At 37.2% G+C, this 27,613-nt stretch overlaps 1 protein-coding gene across 4 annotated transcripts in view; it reads right to left on the bottom strand.

Moving 5' to 3' along the window:
• Window positions 1–27,613, bottom strand: part of UIMC1 (ubiquitin interaction motif containing 1) — a 116,044-nt gene that overhangs the window by 34,285 nt on the left and 54,146 nt on the right. For 2 of the 4 annotated variants that reach the window (XM_040446035.1, XM_040446046.1), the window contains 7 exons: window positions 25,756–25,880; window positions 24,895–25,000; window positions 23,852–24,585; window positions 16,475–16,539; window positions 14,384–14,460; window positions 9,768–9,871; window positions 4,547–4,697 (listed from right to left, as the gene is read on the bottom strand). In XM_040446035.1, the coding sequence (XP_040301969.1) occupies window positions 4,547–4,697; window positions 9,768–9,871; window positions 14,384–14,460; window positions 16,475–16,539; window positions 23,852–24,585; window positions 24,895–25,000; window positions 25,756–25,880 (1,362 nt within the window). The remainder of the gene's footprint in view (window positions 1–4,546; window positions 4,698–9,767; window positions 9,872–14,383; window positions 14,461–16,474; window positions 16,540–23,851; window positions 24,586–24,894; window positions 25,001–25,755; window positions 25,881–27,613) is intronic. The other 2 variants (XM_040446055.1, XM_040446065.1) reach the window with 2 other exon arrangements.

The raw sequence follows: 27,613 nt of genomic DNA on the forward strand, positions 1-27,613 counted from the left end.
AACAAGATCTAACAATTCTAAACATTTATGCCCCAAATGTGAGAGCACCCAAATATATAAATTAATCACAAACATACAGAAAAACTCATTGATAATAATACCATAAATAATATGGGACTTCAAGACCCCACTTACAACAATGGACAGATCATCTAAACAGAAAATCAACAAGGAAACAAAGGCTTTGCAGGATACACCGGACTGGATGGACTTAACAGATATATTCTACCAAACTTTTAAAGAGAGTTAACACCTATTCTTTTGAAGCTGTTCCAAAAAATAGAAATGGAAGGAAAACTTCCAAACTCATTCTATAAGGCCAGCATTACCTTGATTCCAAAACCCAGACAAAGACCTCACTAAAAAAGAGAACTACAGACCAGTTTCCCTGACGAACATGGATACAAAAATCCTCAACAAGATACACTAGCCAATGGGTTCCAACAATACACTAAAAGAATTATTCACCATGACCAAGTGGGATTTATACCTGGGATATAGGGCTGGTTCAATATGCACAAAACAATCAATGGGATACATCACATCAATAAAAGAAAGGACAAGAACCACATGATCCTATCAATAGATGCAGAGAAAGCATCTGACAAAACACAGCATCCTTTCTTGATAAAAGCCTTCTAGGGACAGAAAGATCATATCTCAATCATAAAAGCCATATATGAAAGACCCACCGCTAATATCATCCTCAATGGGGGAAAACTGAGAGCTTTCTCCCTAAGGTCAGGAACACAACAGGGATGTCCACTCTCACCACTGTTATTCATTCAACATAGCGTTGGAAGTCCTAGCCTCAGTAATCAGACAACATAAAAGAGTAAAAGGCATCCAAATTGGCAAGGAGGAAGCCAAACTTTCACTCTTCACAGATGACATGATACTCTATATGGAAAACCCAAAAGATTCTACCAAAAACTGCTAGAACTGATCCATGAATTCAGCAAAGTCGCAGGATATAAAATCAATGCACAGAGATTGGTTGCATTTCTATACACCACTAATAAAGCAACAGAAAGAGAAATCAAAGAACCAATCCCATTTACAATTGCACCAAAACCATAAAATACCTAGGAATAAACCTAACCAAAGAGGTGAAAAATCTATACACTGAAAACTATAGAAAGGTTAAGAAAGAAATTGAAGAAGACACAAAAAAATGGAAAAATATTCCATGCTCATGGACTGGAAGAACAAATATTGTTAAAATGTCAATACTGCCCAAAGCAATCTACATATTCAATGTAATCTCTATCAAAATAGCACCAGCATTCTTCACAGAGCTAGAACAAACAATCCTAAAATGTGTATGGAACCAGAAAAGACCCTGGATAGCCAAAGTAATGTTGAAAAAGAAAACCAGAGCTGGAGGTATCACCATCCTGGACTTCAAGATGTATAACAAAGCTGTAATCATCAAAACAGTACGATACTGGCACAAAAACAGACACATAGATCAATAGAACAGAAGACAGAACCCAAAAATGGACCCACAAATGTATGGCCAACTATCTTTGACAAAGCAGGAAAGAATATCCAGTGGAATAAAGACAGTCTCTTCAGCAAATGGGTGTTGGGAAAACTGGACAGCAAAATGTAGATAAATGAACCTGGACCACTGTCTTATACCATATACAAAAATAAACTCAAAATGGATGAAAGATCTAAATGTAAGACAGGAAGCCATCATAATCCTTGAGGAAAAAGCAGGCAAAAACCTCTTTGACCTTGGCTGCAGCAACTTCTTACTCAACACATCTCCAAAGGCAAGGGAAACCAAAACAAAAATGAACTATTGGGACCTCGTCAAAATAAAAAGTTTCTGCACAGCGAAGGAAACAATCAGCAAAACTAAAAGGCAACCGACAGAATGGGAGAAGATATTTGCAAATGACATATCAGATAAAGGGTTAGTATCCAAAATCTATAAAGAATTTAGCATACTCAACACCCAAAAAACAATCCAGTGAAGAAATGGGCAAAAGACATGAATAGACACTTTTCCAAAGAAGACATCCAGATGGCCAACCAACACATGAAATGATGCTTAACGTCACTCATCATCAGGGAAATACAAATCAAAACCACAATGAGATACCACCTCACACCAGTCAGAATGGCTAAAATTAACAACTCAAGCAACAAGAGATGTTGGTGAGGGTGCAGAGAAAGGAGATCCCTTTTGCACTGCTGGTGGGAATGCAAACTGGTGCAGCCACTCTGGAAAACAGTATGGAGGTTCCTCAAAAAGTTAAAAATAGAACTACTCTACGACCCAGCAACTGTACTAGGTATTTATCCAAGGGATACAGGCGTGTTGAAGGGACACATGCACCTCGATGTTTATAGCGGCACTATCGACAGTAGCCAAAGTGTGGAAAGAGTTCAAATGTCCATCAACACATGAATGGATAAAGATGAGGTGTGTGTGTGTATGTGTGTATATATATATATATATATATACACACACACATACACACACACACACACACATACAATGGAGTATTATTTGGCAATCAAAAAGAGTGAAATCTTGCCATTTGCAATTACGTGGATGGAACTAGAGGATATTATGCTAAGCAAAATTAGAGGAAGACAAATAGCATATGATTTCGCTCATATGTGGAATTTTTTTTTTTTCAACGTTTTTATTTATGGGACAGACAGAGACAGAGCATGAACGGGGGAGGGGCAGAGAGAGAGGGAGACACAGAATCGGAAACAGGCTCCAGGCTCCGAGCCATCAGCCCAGAGCCTGACGCGGGGCTCGAACTCACGGACCGTGAGATCGTGACCTGGCTGAAGTCGGACGCCCAACCGACTGCGCCACCCAGGCGCCCCTCATATGTGGAATTTAAGACACAAAAAAGATGAACATAAGGGAAGGGAAGCAAAAATGATATAAAAACAAGGAGGGGGACAAAACATAAGAGACTCTTAAGTACAGAGAACAAACTGAGGGTTGTTGAAGTGGTTGTGGGTGGGGGGACGGGCTAAATGGGTAAGGGGCATTAAGGATTACACTTGTTGGGATGAGCACTGGGTGTTATACATAGGGGATGAATCACTGGAATCTACTCCTAAAATCATTATTGCACTATATGCTAACTAACTTGGATGTAAATAAGTAAACAAATAAATTAGTTAAGTTAAAAAATATATATATATACACATATATACATATATATACACATGTAACTTTAGTGACACGGGGGAAATTTTATGCTAGTAAGTAGAAAAAGCAAAACAGAAAATTTTACAGATGGTGAGATGTCCACTATATAAAAAGCATATCTGTACATGGAAAGATCTAAATTTACTGCTAAATAAAAAAAGGCAAGTTATAGAATAATATATATACTATAGCATGGTCCCATTTATGTAAGTAGTATGTGACTCATTTTAAGTATTTAATAAATATGGGGCACCTGGGTGGCTCAGTCGGTTAAGCTTCCAACTTCAGCTCAGGTCATGATCTTGTGATTCATGAGTTCGAGCCCCACCTCAGGCTCTGTACTGACAGCTCAGGGCCTGGAGCCTGCTTTGGATTCCGTATCTCCCTCTCTCTCTGCCCCTCCCCTGTTCACACTCTGTCTCTCAAAAATGAATAAACATTAAAAAAAAAGTTTTAACAAATAAATATAAACAATTATTATTACAATGAACATGTACTACTTTATAATCAGAAAAATCTACAAATTTATTTAATTATAAGTTTATAAGTTTAGGTACTTCCTTACATAATAAATAAAAAGTGTGTTATATCGGAAAAATTAAATAACATGTGCCTTTCTTTCCTGGAATTCCTACCTTATAAAATACTTCACAATTATACAATTTCAGACTAAATACTTCCATGTTATGGGAATCAAGTGGGACTAAGAAGTGCAACACGCTTAAGGAAAGGCAGGATTGGGGATGGTAATGGACTGTGATCAACAAGCAGATTCTCTTGGTCAATATCTCACACTGCACCAAAACTAAGGTTTTTGATGTAGTCTTCAAGAGGTAACCAACGGTTCCAAGGTGATACAGCAGAGACATATAGCACATGAACAGAAATGGGGGATACTTTTTGGCTTCTGTTTTTAGTTAGAATTTCTACACACATAAATAAACCCCACAAGGGATTTATTTTGAATAAAAAAAAAAACAACAGGCAACTCTTATAACATTGTGTAAATTACACTCCAATTTTGAAAAAAAACAGGCAACCCTAGAACTTAATTCCTCAAGCTCCATGGAATCTCAATATTTGAAATAAAAGATGAAATGGAAGGTCCACAGCATCACACTGATTTTTGGCCCACCTATACCAAGATGAAAGATTTTTTCCCTCCCTTTCTCCTAAGTATGTGCAACAAAAGAGCATACCTGCCAAAGAAATAAAGAACAGATATGGGAAAGAGAAAAAGACAAACCCAACAACTTTAACTTTGAGGAAGAGTGGTCTGTTTTTCCTGTACTGTATTATAGAGGATTACAAAACTATCATGCAAAGAAAAGTTTGATAAATCCTGGTAAGTCTTACCTGTACTTGGCCCTATTCCATTGCAGTACATGGCATGTCGCTCAATCTTTGTGGGTGGAAAGTCTTGGTCACATAGTGGGCAGGACACCTGGGTACTGGATGAGACAGTAGAAATAGCTATTTCCTTCTCAGCATTTTCCCTGTTATCAACCTGAAGAAAATAACAAATGGCAACTATAATAACTTTACTTTATAATACATCTTTTCCTTCAAAGAACTGCAAGAGAGTCCATCCCATATTTCATTTACTTTCTAAGAAAATACCAATCAGTTTGCCAAATTCAGGTCTGAAGATTGGGAGATACACTAATATAGTTAATACTTATTCAGTGCCTGCATACTATATGTTAAGCACTCTGCATGTAATACTCACTTAAGCCTCATAGCAATCTTACAAAGGTATTAACATCATCTTTCTTACACATGAAGAAAGCACTGTCCAAAAGAGTAAAGCAACTTGCCCAAAGTTAGAGAACAAATAAGAGGCAGAGCTGAAATTCAAATCAAGGACTATTTGGCTCCAAAATCTGAGGGCATTCTCTCTCTCATGCTCTTAAGTCAGTATGCTTATCAACAGCATCTCAAAGAAACTTTTTCAATGTCATAAAGAACTGTGAGCATTGCAAGTGACTTCAGACATAAGGAGTTAGGAAAGGAGAGTTCTAAGCAAAAGGAGCATAACTAAAATTTAAGAGCTAGGCCTCACCTTAGACCAGTAAGATATACCACCTCTTCTGTTTTATCTGTGACTTCTGGATCAAAAGTGGAAATAGAACTAAGACCCAAATATTTAAGAATGGTCAAATAAAAGTCATTAAGACAATTCTGCCAAAGCCATTCTTATACCTTCTCTCTCTTATTCCTGTCAGTGTTTTATAATCACCATTTTTCCTACAGTTGCCAGTGTCTCTGAGAGGCAGTTTTATTTTACCTTTACAGGTCAGATCCAAGAACTCTGCAGCGATTAATTCAACAGTATGCGTGAGCACTGCAGCACTACTGCCTAACACTTGCTTCAAAGGACAGCATGTCCTAACCAATCAATGTGAAACTGTCCTGCATAGCCAGCCACTGCTTCCACTTAAGAGCAAGGAACACCTGGGATGTTATTATGCCTTACTATGGGAAAAAAAATAAACCCTCTTCTAGTACAAGGACCAAAACTGCAACAGGTAGATAATTTGAGCTCCGAGGCAACTGGGTTTTTGTTTTGTTTTGTTTTGTTTTGATTTGATTTAGGCCACCCTTAAAATCTACTGCCTGTGAATGAGATCCAACAGAGGGAAACAGGCCATCTAAATACCAAGTCAAACAGTTTCTACAATTGCCAGAAAATGTTGTTTTCAACACACCTGCCTTTTACTTGAAAAGACATACTGTGAAAGGGTGAAAAAAGAAACAAGAAAAAGAACTAACAGTGGTTGAGTTCATATTCTATACTAGGCCTGGGCAAGGATTTTCCATACCTGTCTCTCACAACCCAACTGGCAGAGGTATCACTAGCTCCAGGATTACAGAAGAGGAAATTGAGATTTGTTTGAAAGATAAAGTAACCTGCTTGCTGATCACAAAGTTAGGAAGTGGCCAATCTAGACTTGAACCCAGGCTTGTGTGGCATCAAAACTTTAGTATTTCCATTATACCATATTTTGGCAAAAGCAAAAAAGCATCCCCTCTACTTTGTTTCTGGAAGCTGACCCTGCCAACTATTGGGAGATGATCTGGTTCTATTATTCTTCTCTAAAAGGTGGGGAGAACCAACTGTGTCTGGAAGTTCTGGATGTCATTTATTCCAAGCTTAGTCACTTAGCTTCTCAGAAACCCAGGTTCCTCTGTTCATAAATCTTACACTGAAAAGTTGTCTTATGCATGCAAAGCCATTTGAACAGAAGGGAGAAAAATCAATATACCCTAAAACTTGCAAGTAGTTTTGAGTTACTCAAAGTTAATGGCAATTGAGTAGTTACTTGGCATTCTAAAGTTCACTAAGCACAGAAATGTTATATGACATGAATGTCACTGGTGCTCACACCCAGCACTAACACTCCTTTGTATTCATCACCAGCTCTGTAAAATGCACAGAATGTACCTTCAACTATTAATGTATTCAAGAAGGAGTAGTCTATTATTGTCTTATTGTGAATACAATACCATTTCCAATCACATTCATAGGCAACCCAGAAGGTTTCTGAACATTTTTATATAAAGGAAGATTTTTTTCAGCACCATTTAAAAGTTCTATTTAAATATTAACTACAATGGAGGAATCTCAAGAGGAAAACATATAAGCGAGGCAGGTTTTTATTAGGGCTGTGCAGTCAGGGATTCAGTCTCTGAAGAGCTGCCTCTACTCCTTTTAAAATACTACCCAGTCATTTCTCAAATAAGGTACTTGGACACTGAATCTTGATCACTTAAAGGTTAGCCCTTACCTTCTGGCCTCAAAAGAAATCTCACTTCAAGAAATGAACCAAGTGAAAATAAAAGTACGTCCTACAAGTCACCAACCCCCTCCCACTCCCCCATCCAGTTTATCTAAACAGAAAGCTGTTTAGTTAGATCTTTCCCCTCTTTCCATAGGACTCAACACAGCTTACTTAAAAACCAACTGACTACACCAACTGTTTGATGCTGAGTAACTTCTATTAACATTTCTGAGAAAAGACTATCTGAAACTCCAACCAAGGGGTTCTCTCAGGCAAGATATTCAGAAAATACTATTTCCAAAGGAACCTGACCACTGCAAGAAGTCAAATCAAGGATTACAGTTCTGCCGTGGTATTCCAAATAAATACTTTTGAGCAATTCTCTGTCATTAGTAAGTTAGTATCCCTGAACAGCCACAATATATTACAAAGCAGTAAAATAATAACTAGTTCCACATACATACTTCTACTTGTGCCAAATCTCTACTATGTGTTTTATATTCTTTATCTAATTTAATCTTCAGAGCAACCCAGTAAAATAGGTTCTTTTTTGTCTCCATTTTACATATGAAGAACTGAAATTCAAAAAAGCATTCTTCTTTTATGTTTCCCTAATGCCCTGGGCATCTCTATCATTACATTTGTCAGACCACATTAAAATTAACTATGTGTCTATCTCCTCCCTTACCACCAGGACCCTTTGAGAGAAGCGACTGTTTTTTTGTTGTTGTTGTTTTATCTTTGTATCTCAAGAGTCTAAAACAATGACTGGCACACAGTACACAAACTATAGTATCTGTCAAATATATGAAATGAATAAAACAATTAAGTCCAATGCTCAAAGCTCCTTGCACTACACCATACCACCTTCCAATAAACAAGAAATTTTAGGACAAATGAACCTCTACACAGATTCTAAGAGTAAGGGACCACACCCATTCTGATACTATCTTTGTGCTCATAAAATGTTCAGATTCTACCTTTCTAATAAGCAACTTGTAACTAGTAAATGATTGGAAAAAACTACAGTATCTCTAAGATTTTTTAATAGAAATTTCTAAGGCTATTTATAGACATCTATAGATACCAGCAAACAGCAACACCGAAAAGAGGACATCCGATGTAAGAAAGGCCATACACACACCTCTATCCATTTGATGTGTAGCAGTGCAGACTATAAATCCTAAATAGGGGTTGCGCTCTTTGCCCCAAAGAACAGTCTCCTTTGCAGTCACAGGTGGATAAGAAATCAGCCTTGATAAACAAAAGGACTGTAGGGCTTCTTCTGTAGTTAAAATGACTCTGTTAGTATCACTCTGTTCTCTATCCCTATTTACAAGGTTCTGGTCCCTCCCTGGGAAGCCATTTTGACATTCTCTAACAGGATCTGTCCTTAGGTCACTCTGTTGCAGAGATTGTCACCATCTTCCCTACCACCACTAGCATCAGGGAATCTTTGTCAGGTGTGACAGATCAGGTTGCAGGGAACCACACAGTGTGCATGATTCATGAAAGCAGAATTTCTACCCAGTTACCTGCAATGAAGAGACCAGGGAAGGGATCTACTTTCTATTGTAAAAGCTGTTTTCAAAAGACCTAGACTATAAAAAGGAGTAAGAGAATGAAACTTTTTTTTTTTTTTTAATGCTCAGGATAAGATAGCATACACAAATGTAACCAAAATATTTATCCATAGAAAAATTAGTTTAATTCTCAGGGTGCTTTTCAGAGCAACAGATTTTAAAGATTCTAAAATTTTTTAAATTCTTGGTAAATTACTTCATCAGACTCAATATGAAAAATATATACTGAAAATCTTAATTAGAAGTATGAACTTGTAGGGCATCTGGGTGGTTCAGTTGGTTGAGCATCCAACTCTTGATTTTGGCTCAGGTCATGATCCCAGGGTTGTGGGACTCACCCCCACATCAACCTTAACACTGAGTGCAGAGCCTGCTTAAGAGTCTCTCTCCCTCTCTCTCTCTCTCTCTCTCCTTCTGCCCCGCCCCCTGCCCCATTTATGTGCTAGCTCTCTCTCTCTAAAAATAATAATAGTAATAAAAGAAGGATGAACTTGTATCATTCATCTCTAGGGCTGATACCAGATATGTGAAGTTAGGAAATTTAATACAGCAAATAAAGATTTGCTTATTTTTTCATGCTGCTATCCTGATTTTGCATTTCTTTTTTCTTTTTAAAGTTTATTTATTCATTTTGAGAGAGAGAGAGAGAGAGAGAGCGTGAGCAGAACCCTGATGCAGGGCTCAAACTCACGAGCCATGAGGTCATGACCTGAGCCAAAATCAAAAGTCAGACACTTAACCGACTGAGCCACTCAGGTGCCCCCTGACTTTGCATTTCTGATCACATCTAGAAATGAGGGCTGAAAGTTACATCATAATATAAATACAGTGACTTTTTCTAAGATTGTTCATTTCTGTTACTTATCAGTAATTTAATAGAAATATCCCAGACTTTGGAGATAAATCGGTGTTTAAATTCTAGTTTTACCATTATTAACATTTTGAATATGAGCAAATGACTTAAACATTCTAAGCCTCTGTTTCCCCCATCTGTAATAGAAAATAATAAAGCATATTAAGAAATCAAGAAATGGTGACTACTCCTATTTTAAAACAGTGCTGAACTGAAGTGTAAGAATCTCCCTCTGACATAAGTATCCCCAAAACTACAACTTTCTGTCACCTAAATCTTTCCAGCCAAGTCAATGCTGCATCAGAGAGAGGACTAGCCAGAGAAAGAAAACACTAAGAAAAATTATACAGAATATTCACCTCCTTATCTGCCATTATTATTCTTACTTCATCCAGGATCTCTCTGCTACCTGAAGAGACTTCTTTTTCAAGGTCAAAAGTTTCAGAAGAACTTAGCTGTGTCTCTGTAATTTAAAAAGTTAAAAAGTCATTAATTTCCATTTTATATTTTCATACTTAAAAATTAACAAACACCTGGGGCGCCTGAGTGGCTCAGTCGGTTGGGCATCCGACTTCGGCTCAGGTCATGATCTCACGGTCCGTGAGTTCAAGCCCCGCGTCGGGCTCTGTGCTGACAGCTCAGAGCCCGGAGCCTGTTTCGGATTCTGTGTCTCCCTCTCTCTCTGACCCTCCCCCGTTCATGCTGTCTCTCCCTGTCTCAAAAATAAATAAACGTTAAAAAAAATTAAAAAAAAAAACCAAACACCTATTTCCCCTTAAGCTTAGGGTATAATACTGCAGTAGTAACACAGATCTAGTTTGTTTCTTCTTAAAGCTTTATTTTTATTTTTATTTTTTTTAACGTTTATTTATTTTTGAGACAGAGAGAGACAGAGCATGAACGGGGGAGGGTCAGAGAGAGGGAGACACAGAATCCGAAACAGGCTCCGGGCTCTGAGCTGTCAGCACAGAGCCCAACGCGGGGCTCAAACTCACGGACTGCGAGATCATGACCTGAGCCGAAGTCGGCCGCTTAACCGACTGAGCCACCCAGGCGCCCCTCTACTTAAAGCTTTATTGAGGCACAATTTACATAAAACAATTCACCAATTCTCAGTATACAGTTTGATGAGTTTTGGCAAATGTATACAATTTATACATGGTATCATTTATACCATGTAACCACCAAAATCAAGATATAAAGCATTTCTAAGCACCCAAAAAGTTCTTATGTACCCCTTTGCAGTGAATTCCCCACTGCTTGGCTCCTTGCAATCACCAATCTACTTTACAATCCTATAGTTTTCCCTTTTCTAGAATGTCACGTAAATGAAATCCTACAGTATGCCATCTTTTGTGTCTGACTTCTTTCATTTAGTATAATGTGTTTGAAAAGCATTCATTTTGTTACATATCAGTAGTTCATTCCGGTTTACTACTGAGTAGTAGTATTCTGCTGTATGGATGTATCACAATTTGTTTATCCATTCACCAGTTAATCCACCTGGCTTCTTTTCAGCATAGTTCTGTTTTTAAAATATATTTATTTTGACAGAAAACAAAAAATTGCCAATGTTAGTTCTAAGGTTAAAGGGATGATTAGAGAAGACAAAAATTGGGAGCAAAAACAGAAAAGACATTCTAGGCAAAAATATGCCTTTCTTTAATATATTTTTTAGGCAGCATCTATTTGTTCAACATTAACTCAACAAATATTTATGAACAACAAGTTCCAGGCACTGTACAGGCTATAAGCAACATGGAGATATAAGATGGTGTCCCTCATAGTCTAGTTCAGGAGTCAGCAAACTATAGCTCATGGGCCAAAATCAGCCAGCCTCCTGTTTTTGTAAATAAAGTTTTATTGGAACACAGCCACACACATTCTTCTTTGTATTTTATGGTTCTTTTTGTGCTAAAATGGTAGTACTGAGTAGTTTCAATGGCAGAGATGAGTAGTTTATCCCATAAGGCCTAAAATATCTCTCTAGTCTTTTGCAGAAAAAGTCTGCAACCTCTGGTGGAGACACTTATCACTTAATATAACAAAATAACAGTACCTCTATGTCAAAAAAGGACAACAAATCTGAAAAAGAAACTTATCCCAGAATACAAATCCAGTAAGTTCTCTCTTATCTACACTGCAAGTGCTGTACATCTAACTGATACTTATGTTCTTCACAAATATAATGGCCAATATTGGGCAAATAAAGTACCTATAAAATACTGAGGTTATCTTCTCAATCATCAAATAGGGATTAAACACATTTCTAGTGTTAACTATACTTCTATACCTTATAATTTTTCTCTGAAAAATGAATATGCATGAACACACACACAGATTTTATTACCTTCATGGGAAAAGGCTTACAGTGCATAAACTTCAAAGTCTTCTTTGTCAGGACCCCCCTCTACTTGCTAGATGAGATGCTGCCTGATTCATGAATTGTTTAATAAAACCAAAAAAAAAGAAAGAAAGAAACTTCTTTGCCAGGTTTCCTTGAGAGTACCAAAAAAGACATTCAGTCTGCTAAAAAAAAATCAGAGCTACTCATTGTTTGCACTACTGTAATGATAAGAAGTCTTTAATTAAGCTTTCTGTAGATGGCTGAAATATTCAACTATAAAGACAAGACAGCATTAGCTCTTTAGAAATAAACAATGCTAGGAGCATATACAATATAGGCATAAGGCTATAATCCTGCTTCTTCAACAAAGTGAGTAACTCTAAAAAGATGTGATAATTCTGAATATCAGATCCCTGGAACTGTCAGAAATATAGGACAACACAAAAAAGGTAAGATGAACTACAACACTCAATCTGTATTTCATTCATTTAGAAAACATCCAGAACTCAAATTTTCTAGAAAATTTAGTTGCATAGCTTCTAAATTATACATTTACAAAGACATTCAGGAATCTGGCTCCATGGAGAAGTAGTTATACTTTCTTAGCAAAAGGAACAGTAATGTAATGAAAACCTTTTACAATCTCATGTAGAAGTGGTTTATGTCAGCAAACAGTTGGACTTAATTAGCAAGCTAATGACAGCAAGTCATGATCATAAAAGTTATCTAACCTCAGTACTGAAGGGCATGCTTTTCCCTCTCATTAACTAGGGCTTTCAAATTATTGTATTTATAAGGTTCCTCCTGCAAGATCCTAAGGTGACATACATGCCATCATCCTAAACACACTGAGTGGGTGTGTGTGTATATGTACACATATATATGTGGAAGAGATACACACATACATCCAACGGGATGGCATGAATCAGCAATCCAAGACAAAGCAGGGTAAAGTTTTCTTTTCACAAAGATAGCACAGCATCCCTGAGTGCTCCTGCCAAAATCAGAGCACTTGGTAGTGGGGTCTCTCAGCGGGTATCATTAGGCAGTAATCCAAATACATTTTATAAGAATTAAGAAACCACTTTCAATAAAAAACAACATAATTAAACTTTAAAAATAAGAAAGGCCTTTATGATATGCTGCCAAATGTTTATAAATGTTTATAGGTCCTTCCTAGAATAATGTGTAAACTAAGTTTAAGTCTCTAAAGAAAAAAGTTGAAAGAAACCAAAATAAGAAGCTATGTGTCTCTCTGACCCTGATAGGTTATATGAGACCTAAGGGAAAACTAGGTGTGATCTATGGTAACATGTATGCAACACTTGCTGCCCAAAGAGTTTAAACATTGATAGGAAGTCCCTCAATCTCACATGAATGAGGTTACTGATAAATGTAATGGGCCCCACCTTTAAGAAAGGCAAAACAAGAAAATATAAGCTAAAACAAATTCCTTAAAAAGTAGTGGCTCATTATCACAAAGTAATTTTTCATATTATACAATGATTCAGCTCAAGAGTTCCCTTAGATAATGGGTATCTTAGTTCATTTAAAATTATTTTATGTACCAAGGCGGGGGGATGGGCAAAATGGGTGAAGGGGAGTGGGAAATACAGGCTTCCAGTTATGGAATGAATAACCAGTACAGCACAGGGAATACAGTCTATGGTACCGTAAAAGTGCTTCAGGGTGACAGATGGTAGCTATGCTTGTGGTGACCACAGCATAATGTATAAATTTGCCAAATCACAAGTTGTACACATGAAACTAGTGTAACATTGTATGTTAGCTATACTTCAATTAAAATAAATAAAATCACATTAGCAAAAAAAATTTTAATAAAAGTTTGTTACAATTAAAGCAAAAAAAAATGATTTTGTATGTCAAAATCTATTCATGTACAACCTTGAATGAACATCTCTTGTACCTAAAGTAAGGTACCCCATGTCTTTTCATCTCTACAATTAACAAAAAGCAAAGTACAGTGCTTAACTACGTTAAATGTCTTATCTGAAATTGAAAATAAGTCAATGACAGAACTGTACACAAAATTCAATTTCTGGACTCCCTCTGCAATGAGTAAATGGTATATAAAAATAGTAAAAGGCTGTGAGAAAAATCTGTTTAATGACAGGCATATTTGAGGAAAGTCCAATTTGGAGAACCCATAAACCAAAATATGAAGTCCTCTTGCCTCTCAATGTACAGTTAAATGCTATTCCTGATGTTTTGCTGTCATATCTGATGAGGTTGGTAAGCAGACAAGTAGACAAAAGAGCCATATTAATTTCAAAACTAAAATAGCTCTAAGTGAAGATGAAGAATCAGAGCCAATGTCCATTAAAAAAGTGAGTGCGTACGTATACATATGTGTATGTGTGTGTGTGTATATATATGTGTGTGCATATATGTGTGTGCATATATGTGTGTGTGTATATATGTGTGTATATGTGTGTGTGTGTATATATATATATGTATATGTATATATATATATGGAGGAGATATACACACATACATCAATCACACATAAACCTCCTGAGAATGGGCTGGAAAAGTCAGAAAAATTAATTGGCACAAAAAGGTAAGATAGCTAAGGATCAGATTGAGTAAAATCAGTGAAGTGCTTACCAGGACACACAGTGATTTCCTCTGCAGAACTCTCTGGCATAAGGACTGAACTTCTCTTACTGGTCAAAGCAGCAATGCTGAAAAAGAACCAAACCTTAAGTGAATCCCAGTGAACCAAATTAGAACACAAGGCCAAAAGCAATGGTGAGTCATTTACAAGGCCACAGGTAATCTATACCTGCCATTTGATACCACTTGCACAACAGGGGAGCAAGGAATTGGTAGTGAAAACTCCAGGTCAGAAATGAGGAAAACAAACATGCTTACAACTCTGGTTGCAGTGAAATCACTGAACCAAAAGAACCCCCTTTTGGAATCTTTACAAAGGAAAGTTGAAGGGTAAGGACTATCTGTGAATACCAAGGAAGACGAAAACTCCACTCCAATGTAAGAATGTCAATGGTGTTTTATAGCCTCCACCTCAGCCTTCTGAAGGTTAGAGATTTGTAAACTCATAAGAGAAAATATGGAGATTCTCCTAACAACACACTAGCTTTTCCCTCACCTTGCAGTTAAATTTCCTCTTTATCTCAAGATGTGGCTTTTTCCAACCAACAAAAAAAATGTAATTCCAAACTGCCCTATAGTAAAGACCTGCCCATACAAGTTGAAAAGCTCTTCTGAGAGTAACATAATTATGAATCACTCCCATCAAACTTCTAGTTTATCCTGCTTGTCCATGGAGTGTAATCTCCTTCTGACACAGGAACACATGGATGAGAAATCTGAGCATCTGAGCTACCCTCCTCATGCTTCACAGAGCTTTATGATTGTTTGATCAAGTATGCAAGAGGACGCTTAAAAACATACAACCCCACATCAACCAAGAACCACAGAGAAGAGAGACTAACCATCACTGGTCCATGATAAATAACTAAATCCTAATAGGAAACCACAAGTGATTTCTCTCTCTAAATAAAACATCTAGTAACATTTGTTATAAACTCCAGCCAGACACAGTTTACTCTGCAGGTAACATTAGGGCTCTATTCAAAGGGTCCATCACAAAACAATTTGCTGACATTTATAAAATGGGCTAATCAATTTGAAGTCAAACCACATTGCCTGCAATTCCAACTCTCTCCTGGTGACAAAGCGTATAATCATTTATTAAAACTTACATCTGCTCTGCACAAGGCTCACCACAACAAAGCACAGAGACCTGCCAGAAGCAGAAGGCCTGCTCCAGTTAAAACCACTTCCAAAATTGTCTTAACAGCAGGAGAATCAAACCAAAACCATTATTCTTCAACTCAGGAAGAAATATCTCCTACTATCAACTTAACCAAAAGCCCAAGAACCACCACCAAATTACAGCAAATGGTAATAGCGCCTCAACTTCCACATGAGAGATGAAAGTCACTCAACACAAAATTAAGCTCTACGGTAATCCCCAAAGGTCAACTACCAGATAAAAGGGAAAAGTAATTGAAAACCTGATCCAGTTGATAATGCAGTTTGTAACCAACCAACCACTATATATTATTAAGGTGAGAAAACTTAAGAAGGTAACCCCATCAATCAATCAATCAGCAAGAATAACTGAGGAGGTAATACAAACACAGCAATTTAAGGAAAAAAATGAAAGACAGATTAAAAGTGGCAAAGGACAGGAAGTGAGAGTGACACATATTCTCTGTGACCTGAATAATATGAATAATAAAAAACAAGTCTCAAGAATAGCCTTAAAAGATGTATACAATTTGAATATGCAGATAAAATAAGCATAAGGGAATAAAGAAAGAGGACAGGTGGTCTAGAAGGACTAAAAAAATCTAGAGCTTTCAAATTGGCATAGGAAGCTAGAATAGTTAAAAGAGTAGCAGGATGTAAACACTATTCAGGAATGGTATAAATGGGATATGAGCCAAGATGGCTGGACAAAAAAAAAGTCTCTTCCACTCTAATATTCTAGACTTCTATGAGATACATATTTGAGAACTGGAAGATAATAATCTCTCTTGGTTTGTGTTTATAAAGGAGCTAAAAGATCCCTGACAAGCTGTCCCTATACAGTCTCACTAATGTCGTTCATCTCTCTTATTCTGGCACCATCAGAGAATTCAGACACATAACAACATATAAACTTACCTTTGTGAGGCAGGTACAGAGTTTCCTTCTTCAGAAGTTTCTTCAACAAATAGCCCTTGGGAAGACTGCAAAGAAATATATAACATCCTAAATATACAGGCACAGATGAACTGGTTTGTCCTCTATTAAAAAAATAAAATTAATTGCTCAACACTATTAATCAGCAATTAGCAATAAGAGTAAAACATTTTACATAAGTAAGTTTCAGTAAAAAGAGCACATCCTATGGAGTGAGAACACTGGGTTTTAGATCCCAAGTGGATCACACATCAACTCTGTAATCTAGGATAAGTCACATCTCAATCTGTTTCCTCATCTTAAAACGGGTATTAATGACGGCCTCACAGAGCATTATTGTGAGAATTTAAAAATATGTATGATGTACTTTGTAAAATGTAAGACATATGAATATTAATTGTGAGTCAAATGAATTATGATTTCAAAAAAGCAATTACAGGAGCGTCTGGGTGACTCAGTCAGTTAAGCATCTGACTTTGGCACAGGTCATGATCCCACAGTTCATGAGGTCAAGCCCTGCATTGGGCTCTGTGCTGTCAGCGTGCAGAGCCTGCTTCAGATCCTCTGTCATTTCCGTCTCTCTCTGCCCCTCCCCGGCCTGCACTGTCTCTCTCAAAATAAATAAGTAAACTTAAAAAAAAAATTCATAACAGGGTGCCTGGGTGGCTCAGTCGGTTAAGCATCTGACTTCAGATCAGGTCCAGGATCTCATGGTTCATGCATTCAAGCCCTGCATCAGGCTCTGTGCTGACAGCTCAGAGCCTAGAGCCTGCTTTGGATTCTGTGTCTCCTTCTCTCTGCCCCTTACTCGCTCACGCTCTCTCTCTCTAAAATAAACATTAAAAAAATTTTTTTAAATACATAACATCAAAAAAATTATAAAGCTTTTGTTGTGGATAGAGAAAATACAGAGAAAAGCCCAGTTTCCAATGGACATATTCTGTTGCAAAAAACAATGCAATCTGTAAAAGATGTCTGAGTACAACCAGGTCATAAAACAGACCATCCCAACAGGAAGGTTATAAAGGTTCCTTTTGCTACAAATCTGCCACTATCGTTTTAATATCTGGCTACAGGGATATCTTTCAAGAAATGTAACAAAAAAAGGGGCGCCTAGGTGGATCAGTCGGTTAAGCTGTGGACTTTGGCTCAGGTCATGGATCTCACAGTTTGTGGGTTCAAGCCTCACGTTGGGCTCTATGCTGACAGCTCAGAACCTGAAGCCTGCTTGGGATTCTGTGTCTCCCTCTTTCTCTGCCCCTCCCCTACTCACACTCTGTCTTTCTCTCTCAAAAATGAATAAATGTTAAGGAAAATTTTAATTTAAAAAATGTAACAAATAGGGACTAGATTAAAAAAAGATTATTTTCTATGATTAATAGTAAAGTTGGTACAAATGTCAACTCATTAAATGTAGGTGCACATAAGAGCACAGAAACTTCCCTAAGAGCACAGCTGCCTTAGGGAAATTTCTGAAGAAGGGCCTGAGCTATAAGGCTTCTTCCAATAGATATAAAGCTACTGGCTGTAGTTTTCAGGGTCTCCTAACAGGATATAAATAACCTAAACAAGCTAAGCATCTCTGTACCAGTCAGGCAAATGATAAAATATACTAAAAAACAGAAATAGCTGAGATGAAACTTCATTCAAAGGAAAGATAAAGCTGTACAATGATCAGGAATGCAATAATCATGAAAAATGAGGGTTAAACAAAACTGACAAAAGGACTAAAATACGACAGCAATAAATAGTCACCTGAGTGTTTGAAATCAGTAGTGACGAAACACTGATTACTAAAATTTTTTTAAAAATTTAAAAAGGTAAATACTGACACCTAGTGTCCATTTAGTAGATTTTACTCTCTTAGAAGGACTAGTTGAATAAACTTGAGCTTCAGAATCAATCAAGGCAATTAAGTTAAAAGATACCTGCTCCTCTACCTTAGACTAAAAGCATATCTACCTTTCTCAGTGTTTTGTTTTAATTATTATACGCCTATTATGCGCCAAGCCTATGCAAATCACTTTAAAATGCATTATCTCCTTTAATCCTCATAAGAACCTTGTGAGGCAGAAACTATTATTTTAGAAATGAGGTAAGTGAAACTTTGACAGGTTAAATAATTTACCCAAAATTAGAGTTGGCCAAAAGTGGAGCTGAAATCCGACTCCAAAATCCATGTTCTAACCATTATTGTTATATTGTTTACTCAAGTAATACTCCTACAATCATTTCAACACAGAATCTCAAAAATGTCATTTCAATAAATCATTTCTTCAAGTTTATTTCTTTTGAGAGTGAGCAAGCAAGAGAGGACGAACCAGCAGGGGAGGGGCAGAGACAAAGGGGGACAGAGGATCTGAAACAGGCTCCACGCTGAAAGCAGAGAGCCCAATGCAATACTCACAAACTGTGAGATCATGGCCTAAGCCAAAGTCAGAGGCTAAACTGATTGAGCCACCCAGGCACCCATCAATAAATCATTTTTAATTTCTAAACTTACACCTCTGCGGCAGCATTCTGAACATAGGGGTAAAGTGAAGTTCTTCCAGAATATGAAAATAACATAGCAAAATAAGCAAACAAAACTTGAATACCCAAATCTAATCAAGGTGAACAGGGACACATGATATGAATACAACTTTAAGGAAGCTGTGGCCTAATCAAGACACTGAATTCTGCCTGAAGAAATAACATGTTAATGAATAAGGGGTGATATGAATCTAAAAAAGAAAAATCCAAAAATTCAGAATCAAGCAGTGTCATCAACACCATGGCCTGGGAAGTAAAAATTAACAGACACATCATCCAGTCACTATAGAAATGTCTTCTGTTACCAGGTATTAGTAGCTTACCAGGTCTTTCCATAAACTAGCTGCATCATCCATTAAAATTACTATTTTCTGATTACTATTTTCAGCCTTCTAGATACCTTCATCCTAGAAGAAGGCTCAATGGACGGTGAACCTGAATATTCTGGTCACCAAAAACATCTATCTTCCATAATAAATCAGCAAACTGTCATCTGGTGTACAAGTCAGCTTGAAGTTTGACTTGTCAACATCAGTTCTCACACCCCCACATAATCTGGCCATTTCTGAAAAATAAATTCCAGTATCTGGACTGAAAAATTAAGGATCAGACCCTGAAGAGTAGCGACCACATCAATATACTACTCCTCCACCTCCCGGCTGTATGGCCATCAAGATGATCTTTCCATCTTCACTAACAACCTCTCTATTGTTGCTGTGATGCCAGAAACTAGCTATCTGATTCGAAAGCTTTTAAAACCTTCATGTATACTAAAGCAATTTGCCTCAAAGTGAATGTTTTTAAGTCCCTATTTCTAGAAATCTTTTGCTATCTCTATCAACCAAGGAGTCTCATAATGGGCAGCTCCAGCAAAGTCATAATCAATAGAAAATGTTTAATAAACATGTAAATTCTTTCTACCCACAGTTCCTAAAAGCAAAAAACCAAGTGGTAAAATTACAACTGTAAGATTTTCATTATTTGCCTATAAAATTTGCAAGTTTGTTTGTTTTGTTTTTTATAGATCCTATTCTGTGTTGGCAAGACTGACCTAGGCATTCTCATACATTACTGTAAGGAAGGAGTACACATTTGAGCAACCTTTCCAAAACGCAACTTGGCAATAAATAGTAAGACCTTTTTTTATGTTTGCAGCTCTTTAACCCAGAATTTTTCTTGCTCCCTACCCCTAAGGACACTAATTTTAAATAGAACAAAGTTTTACTTAAGAAAGATGTTTACCACAACCAAAATATCTAGCAGTATGAAAAGGGTTAAAATATGATAAATTCATAAGCCAGACTATTATGCAGTCATTAAAAAAGTGAAATCTACAAATGATTTTAATATCATAAGAAAATGTGTACATAATGTTAACATAAAAATACAAAAATATAATATTATAGACACTGTACAAAAATAGGTATAGAAGATGAAGGAGTGTATCACTAGATGGTAGGACCCTGAATGTTATCAACTTTATTCTTTAAACTTTTCAATATTTTTCAACAGTTCTAAGTCATTTCTAAAATTAATGTTAATGACAGTGACTATATGGATACTTACTAGTTTGTCTGCCTGGTCTCTTTTTTTGCTAAAGACAGTCCATCACCCCTCCCACTATATTATAGCAGTGGACTTAGTCACTTGTACAATTTGACACAGACCACACATCAGGCCACAGTAAGCTGGGCTGGTGAAGGCTACTAACCCCAAATGGGCCATAAGTCCTTTCTTAGAATTTGAAACTGGAACTGAAAGAGAATAAATCTCCTATAACCTGCATTTAAGTCTGGAAGCTGTAGGATCAGTGTCTTCCACCTACCATTGTGAAAGAGAAGCCAAGAAAGCCAATATGTAGGGAGAAAAACAAAGCAGATACCACAATATAGCAATTAGATATAGAAAAATTACAGATAACATCCCAGACCTTGTCCAGGCTTAGTTACCATCCTGTTTTAGAATTTATGAGGCACCCTGTTTCCTCATGATAAAGTCCTCTTTTTTTTTTTTTTTTTAAATATTTCCCATTTATTTTTGAGAGAGACAGAGTGAGAGCGGGGGAGGGGCAGAGAGAGGGAGACACAAAAACTGAAACAGGCTCCAGCCCCAAGCTGTCAGCACAGAGCCTAACATGGGGCCAAACCCACAAACTGCAAGATCATGACCTGAGCCAAAGGTGGACACTCAACCAACTGAGCCACCCAGGCGCTCCGAGATAAAGTCTTCTTTTTTAATTAAACTAGCTTGATTTGATTGCTTGTGGCCAAATAGTACTTACTATCTATAGTATTTGGTGGCCAGGTTCAGGGAAGTTAGAGAACTTCAGTCTGTATAGTGCCCCCATCATCCTTGAGCTGGTACTCATACACTGCTGTTCCAAAGTCGCTGCTTTCAAACCTTAGAACTTGACAAAAGGCTACGCTCTACAACTCTAGTCCCTGGGATTTTCAAGCTAACAACTTGAATTACAATCAATCAGTCAACAAATACAATAAATAAATGTTCATTTATAGAGCTAATTTATTCTCTTAAGGGGAAGTATCTCTGAATTACAAAGAACTAACAAACAAACATGTTATCACAAGCACAATCTAACTTTCCTTTGGAAAAGAGGTAAGTCACTAGAAGAATTGTTAAGAAAAATACTTTCCCTTCCCTTACAGCAAAATTGCCAGAATGTGGATGAAGAAGGCTGCTGAGGAAGAATGATTCCCATAGGTACCCTCAATGAATGCTGTTCTGGTCCCTTAGAGAGAACTACCATTTACTGAGTGCCTATAATCTCCTAAGCATCATACTAGACATTTTACATAATTCACTTTAATCATTAAAACTACTGTAAGACATGAATTACTATTCTCATTTTACAGATGTAAAACTGAGATTCACAAAGGTTAAATAGCTTGCTCAAAGATATACAGTTACTAAAACACAAAAGTCAAAATTCAAACTGCAAATCCAGGTTCTCTACACTATGCTGTGAAATTTCTCATAGCTAAAAAATCATTTCTTGAACTCTTATCATAAGAGACAGAATAGGATAACAGCAAAACAAAACCAAAAACTGAGAGCCCAAAAATAAAAATAGTAACAAACAGCATACGCATAGAAAAGAATACTCCAAATTTAAACTTTCGGTTTATACATTATAATTATATATTGTGTATAGTATATAACTATGTATAATTATATGATTGCTTTTATAATATCTAGAGAAAAAAATAGAATATAAGCTTTGATACATAATACAATCTAGATATATCAGAAAAAAAAATGAAAAGGCAACCTAAATGTTCCCAAATAGGCAATTGTTTTTGGTAAATTATAGAAAACCACCACAAGCAAAATAAAAAATATACCATCATGTGGGGGGGAAATAAACTGGAAAACTACCCTTCCTATTAAAAAGGACCACTTCCTCTAATATGTAAAGGGTGCCTACAAACCACTAAGAAAAAAACTGTTGGGGCGCCTGGGTGGCGCAGTCGGTTAAGCATCCGACTTCAGCCAGGTCACGATCTCGCGGTCCGTGAGTTCGAGCCCCGCGTCAGGCTCTGGGCTGATGGCTCGGAGCCTGGAGCCTGTTTCCGATTCTGTGTCTCCCTCTCTCTCTGCCCCTCCCCCGTTCATGCTCTGTCTCTCTCTGTCCCAAAAAAAATAAACGTTGAAAAAAAAAAAAATTAAAAAAAAAAAACTGTTGAAAAAGAAAAATGCCCATAAAATCTAAACAGCCAGAAGAGGAAATATAAATGGGTTTCAACTGCACACACAATAAAAGAAAAGCAATTTAAGACTGTATTGAGATAGTATTTTTCATTCCTCAGATTGGCAAAGATCAAAAAGTCCTAATAGTACTGATTTGGTATGGTTAAGGGAAGCTGGTACTCATACACTGCTGTGAGTATAAATTCATACAACATCTATGGAAGGCAATTTGGCAGTAGCTAACAAAACTGTAAATGCATATATCCTTTGATCCACCAATTATATCTACAAGAAATTATGCAAATATCTCCCATGTGGATGAAACATCTTCATACAAGAGTAATCAGTGCAATAGTGTTTGTAAAATATCAGACACCTAAAAGTCAACCAATAGGGGCACTGGATAAAATTCATCCATACACAGTGTATTACACATCCAAAATAAGGAAGAAATTCCTTATGTACAGTTATGGAACAATCTCAGAAATATTTCAATGAAAAAAGCAAGGTGCAGAATAATGTGTAGAGTATGGAAAAAGAGTATGTATACTCATTTGCTGGTACTACATAAAATATCTTAGAAGAATACACTGGAAGCTAGCAATATAGGTTGACTTGAGGGAAGGGACCTGGTTGGCTGGGGAAGGGGATAAGTGACAGACTTTTCATTGACATCTTTTTGAATTCTGGGACATGTGAATATTATTACCTATTCAAAAACTTAACTTTTTAGAAACAATAAAATTTTAAAACACAAAGTATAAATTATGACACATCCACATAATAATGTTTTCAAATACACTTAATGAATCAGAAAAGATTTAAGATAAACTATTAAGTGGGGAAAAGAAATAAAGCTTATACACAAGAGTCTTCATTTTGTTGAAAAATTTAAAAATAACATGTTAAAATGCACAGAAATAATGATGATTGCCTCTTGGCGCTGAGATTATGGATAATTTTTTTCTTCCTTACACTCTCCCGTACTTTCCTAATTCTCCATAGTGAGCATGTGTTACTTTAAAATCAGGAAAAAAGACCACAAAAAGAACAAATAGCTATAATTCTTGTTTAACTTGTGAATAAATCATCCTTAATCACAGCATCACTGACCCTTACCTGACCATGACTGGTTGTTGGTTCTTCCTCCAACAAAAGTTTCTCTTTCAAGCTTTTAATTGGGCTTTCTTGGAAATCCTTGGTTTTTGAGTGCCAGACAGATGCCCTAGACTCCTGCCTCTCCTCTTTGTCTTCATCTCCCATATCTTCTGAGATGTCTTCATTTTTTTCACTAGCCTGATCTCCTTGGCCACATTCATTCTGGATCAGAGAAGGAGGTCTAGGTAACACTGGTTCCCCAAACCCTTTTTTTTTAAAGAGCTGACTCTGAGCCATTTTTAGGCTCTTCTGATAAACCTCCAACTGGCAGAGAATGACCTTGGTATATTGGTTAGGGTCTACTCCAGCAGGGCAAAATGGAATACCCCAGAAGTAGTGCACAGTGCCCCCAACATCGAGACCTTTGGCATCTGCTTGGGTAAGCAGACAGTGCCTAGACGTGTCCCCCCTACCCTGGGCAGCTTTGTGAAAAGCACAACCCCTCCCAGTACTTTCCTGTGGCTTCCCACACTGTGTGTGCTCAGCCAAGTGGCCAATACATCTGTCAAAACATTTAACGTTCTCATTCTCAAACACTGGCTGGCTTGACTGATCCCAGCTTCCTGAGCTGCCAAAGACCGGCTCCTCTTCAGTGTTTTCAGTGTGGTCCCAAGGCTCCTCTCTTTCCTCAGCCTCGTTTCCCTGACTGATATGTGAGCCTTTAAACAGTGATGGAGGTACCAGCTGCCATATGCCTGTAGGTATTTGAGAAAAAGTAGGGCTAAGGACAAACTGTTCTTCGTTAAGAGGGCTTGGTAAGTTATCACTTACCAAGAATTACATAATGTGGGTAAAAGGCTCTTCTTTGTGTTTAACCAAATGTTGACTTCCTTGGAGATAAAAGTATGCTGGATATTAGTGAGATCTCAACTACTTTCAGATTTAACCTCTTTAATACCACACCAAAGGGATTTGGGGCATTTCTGTATATCTACTCTCAGCATGAGATCCCTGTGATATAGTTATACTTGATGAGTGGGAGGAGTCAGAACAGGGAGACATGCCTTCAGTGGTCCCAGAATCTGTGGTTTTCTCTTGGTGGGACTGTGAAGATGGTCCAGTTGCCAGAGGTCGAGATTTGGTAGCAGAAGCATCAGAAGGCCGGCAACTCTGAAACAAGTGATCCCACACCAGACCAGGTTTATTATTAAAATAGCTATACATGAAGGGTCACAGGAAGGACAAAATGGGGAGGCCACTGTCCCTAAGAGATTCTCCTTTCCAAAATGCAGATGCTCAATTCAAATGACTTCTACAATGTGTACTGAATGCCTACTATGTGCAAAATGCTATACTAGATCACTATACTACATCCTTTTCTAATATAGAGACATGAATGACATAAAGGATGGCTCAGGACCTCCTACTGGCAAATAACCTTCACATTTAAAATAATTTCAACTATACATATTCAAATCACAATTTAACATTATTTGAAAAAATTTTAATTGCTCGTTCTTTCTTTCCATAACTCACTTCTAGTTTCTCATTGCCTTTGCTCTCCCCAAAACACAGGGGAAGTAAGCACCTCATCTTGCTTCCTTTTGGTTTCTTGGGACTTGGTAACTCTTTTCGGAAGCTGCCAACTACTATGATCCTCTTAAACCATATACTGAAAATCTTGTGGGGTGGAAGAAAACTCTTTCATTTAAATTAACAAAACACTTCAAATTGGATTCACCAACAATTCAACAAACACTTTAAAATTATTATGGGAAATATTTGTTAGTTGAAAACCTTATGAACTACTACAGCGAGTTCCTAATGCAACTGTAATACTGCAGAAGTAAAAAACAAAAAACAAAAACAACAAAAAATTAACTTCTGATCAACCCTCACAAACTTTTCGAACATAGCATATTTACATTCAGGCTTTCTGCAATGGCTTTCCTCAAGAGTTCCTCTTCTTCCTCCTCTTGGCTGTTCATCTCCCTAGCTTCCTGCTCACTCATTTTGAGAGCCAGAGCAAACTGTTCTTCTTCTGTCATTTCTGTAAGAGGATAAGACAAAAAGAGGAGAGGAACAGCACAAACACTGAATAAGCATGGAAGCAAGAAAACAAAATTATTAAACTTTTCGAGTGAAAACACTACAGACCATTTAGTACAATTTCATAATCTTATAAATGAGGGGGGACACCTGGGTGGCTCAGTCAGTTAAGCGTCTGACTTCAGCTCAGGTCACGATCTCATGGTCTATGAGTTTGAGCCCCACGTTCAGCTCTATGCTGACAGCTCAGAGCCTGGAGCCTGCTTCGGAGTGTCTCCCTCTCTCTCTGCCCCTCCCTCACTCACACTCTGTCTCTCCCTGTCTCTCAAAATTGAATGTTAAAAAAATTAAAAAAAAAAAAAATCTTATGAGGAAAGACCTAAACGTAAGGTATTGGCCAAGAAAAATAGCAGTTGTTTCAGTAAAAATCCTGGGTTAACTAGACTGTAAACTCCCATAAAGGCAGCGTTTATGCCTACTTTGTTCACTGTTGCATAAAAGAGTGCCTGGCACCTGACAGAAATTCAACAAATATTTGGCAAATGAATGAAAAAATTAAAAAAACTGGCTCCCATTCCAGGACTTTTTGCTACATATCACATTGCTTTGTGCTCAACACTCAACCAGAAGAATTTTATTCTTCAAAATCCTCTGATTTACCCAGTAGAAAAGAACATCCCTAGTGACCAGAATGTGATCTCCAAACACAATTTCCCATTAAAAGCAACTAGGGTATCTTTGAGAAAGGTACCATGGCTGATATAAAAGTACAGTGGCTGATTCCAAGTCTGGAGCAAGAAATGTAAAAAAACAAAATTAGCTAGAATATCTGTTGCGAGCAAGGTATCTATCAGACGTTACTAGGGTCATATCAAAAGAACTTAATAGCCAACTTTTAAGTTGGCCAAAAATTGAACAATTGGCCAAAAAGTGAACTGGAAAATCAGTAAGAATAATGAATACAATAAACTAAGATATTAAATGTGTTTAAATCTATGAGTTCATAATGACACTCAGAAAATAAGGCATCAATTCTAACCAAATTATAGAATTAACACAATCCCAATCAAAATCCCAACAAGCTTGATTAATGGAACATAACAGAAAATTCAGAAATAGATGCACACATTGATTTTCGACAAGAACAAGTTTTTCTTTTTTTTTTAATTTTTTTTTTTTAACGTTTATTTATTTTTGAGATCGAGAGAGACAGAGCATGAACAGGGGAGGGGCAGAGAGAGAGGGAGACACAGAATCTGAAATGGGCTCCAGGCTCTGAGCAGTCAGCACAGAGCCCAACGCGGGGCTCGAACTCACGGACCGTGAGATCATGACCTGAGCCGAAGTCGGACGCTCAACTGACTGAGCCACCCAGGCCCCCCAAGAACAGGTTTTTCAACAAACAGTGCTAGAACAACTGTATATCCATCAAAAAAATTATCCTCAGCTCTGACCTCATACTATATACAAAAATTAACTCAAAATGGATTACACAACTAAATATAAAAGCTAAAACTATAAAAATTCTAGAAGAAAACCTAAGTGAAAATCTTTGTAATCTTGGGGTAGTCAAAGATTGCTTATACAAGACCCAGAATAAAAAGCATACAAGAAAAAAATGGACCTAATAATAATTTAAATCTTAAGAATAAAAAAGTAAGCCACAAAATGGGAGCACATATTCACAACACACACACACACACACACACACACACACACACACACACACACACA

This window comes from Herpailurus yagouaroundi, unplaced genomic scaffold, assembly GCF_014898765.1.
Source record: "Herpailurus yagouaroundi ecotype Mexico unplaced genomic scaffold, PumYag 29, whole genome shotgun sequence".
Taxonomy (NCBI): Eukaryota; Metazoa; Chordata; class Mammalia; order Carnivora; family Felidae; genus Herpailurus; species Herpailurus yagouaroundi.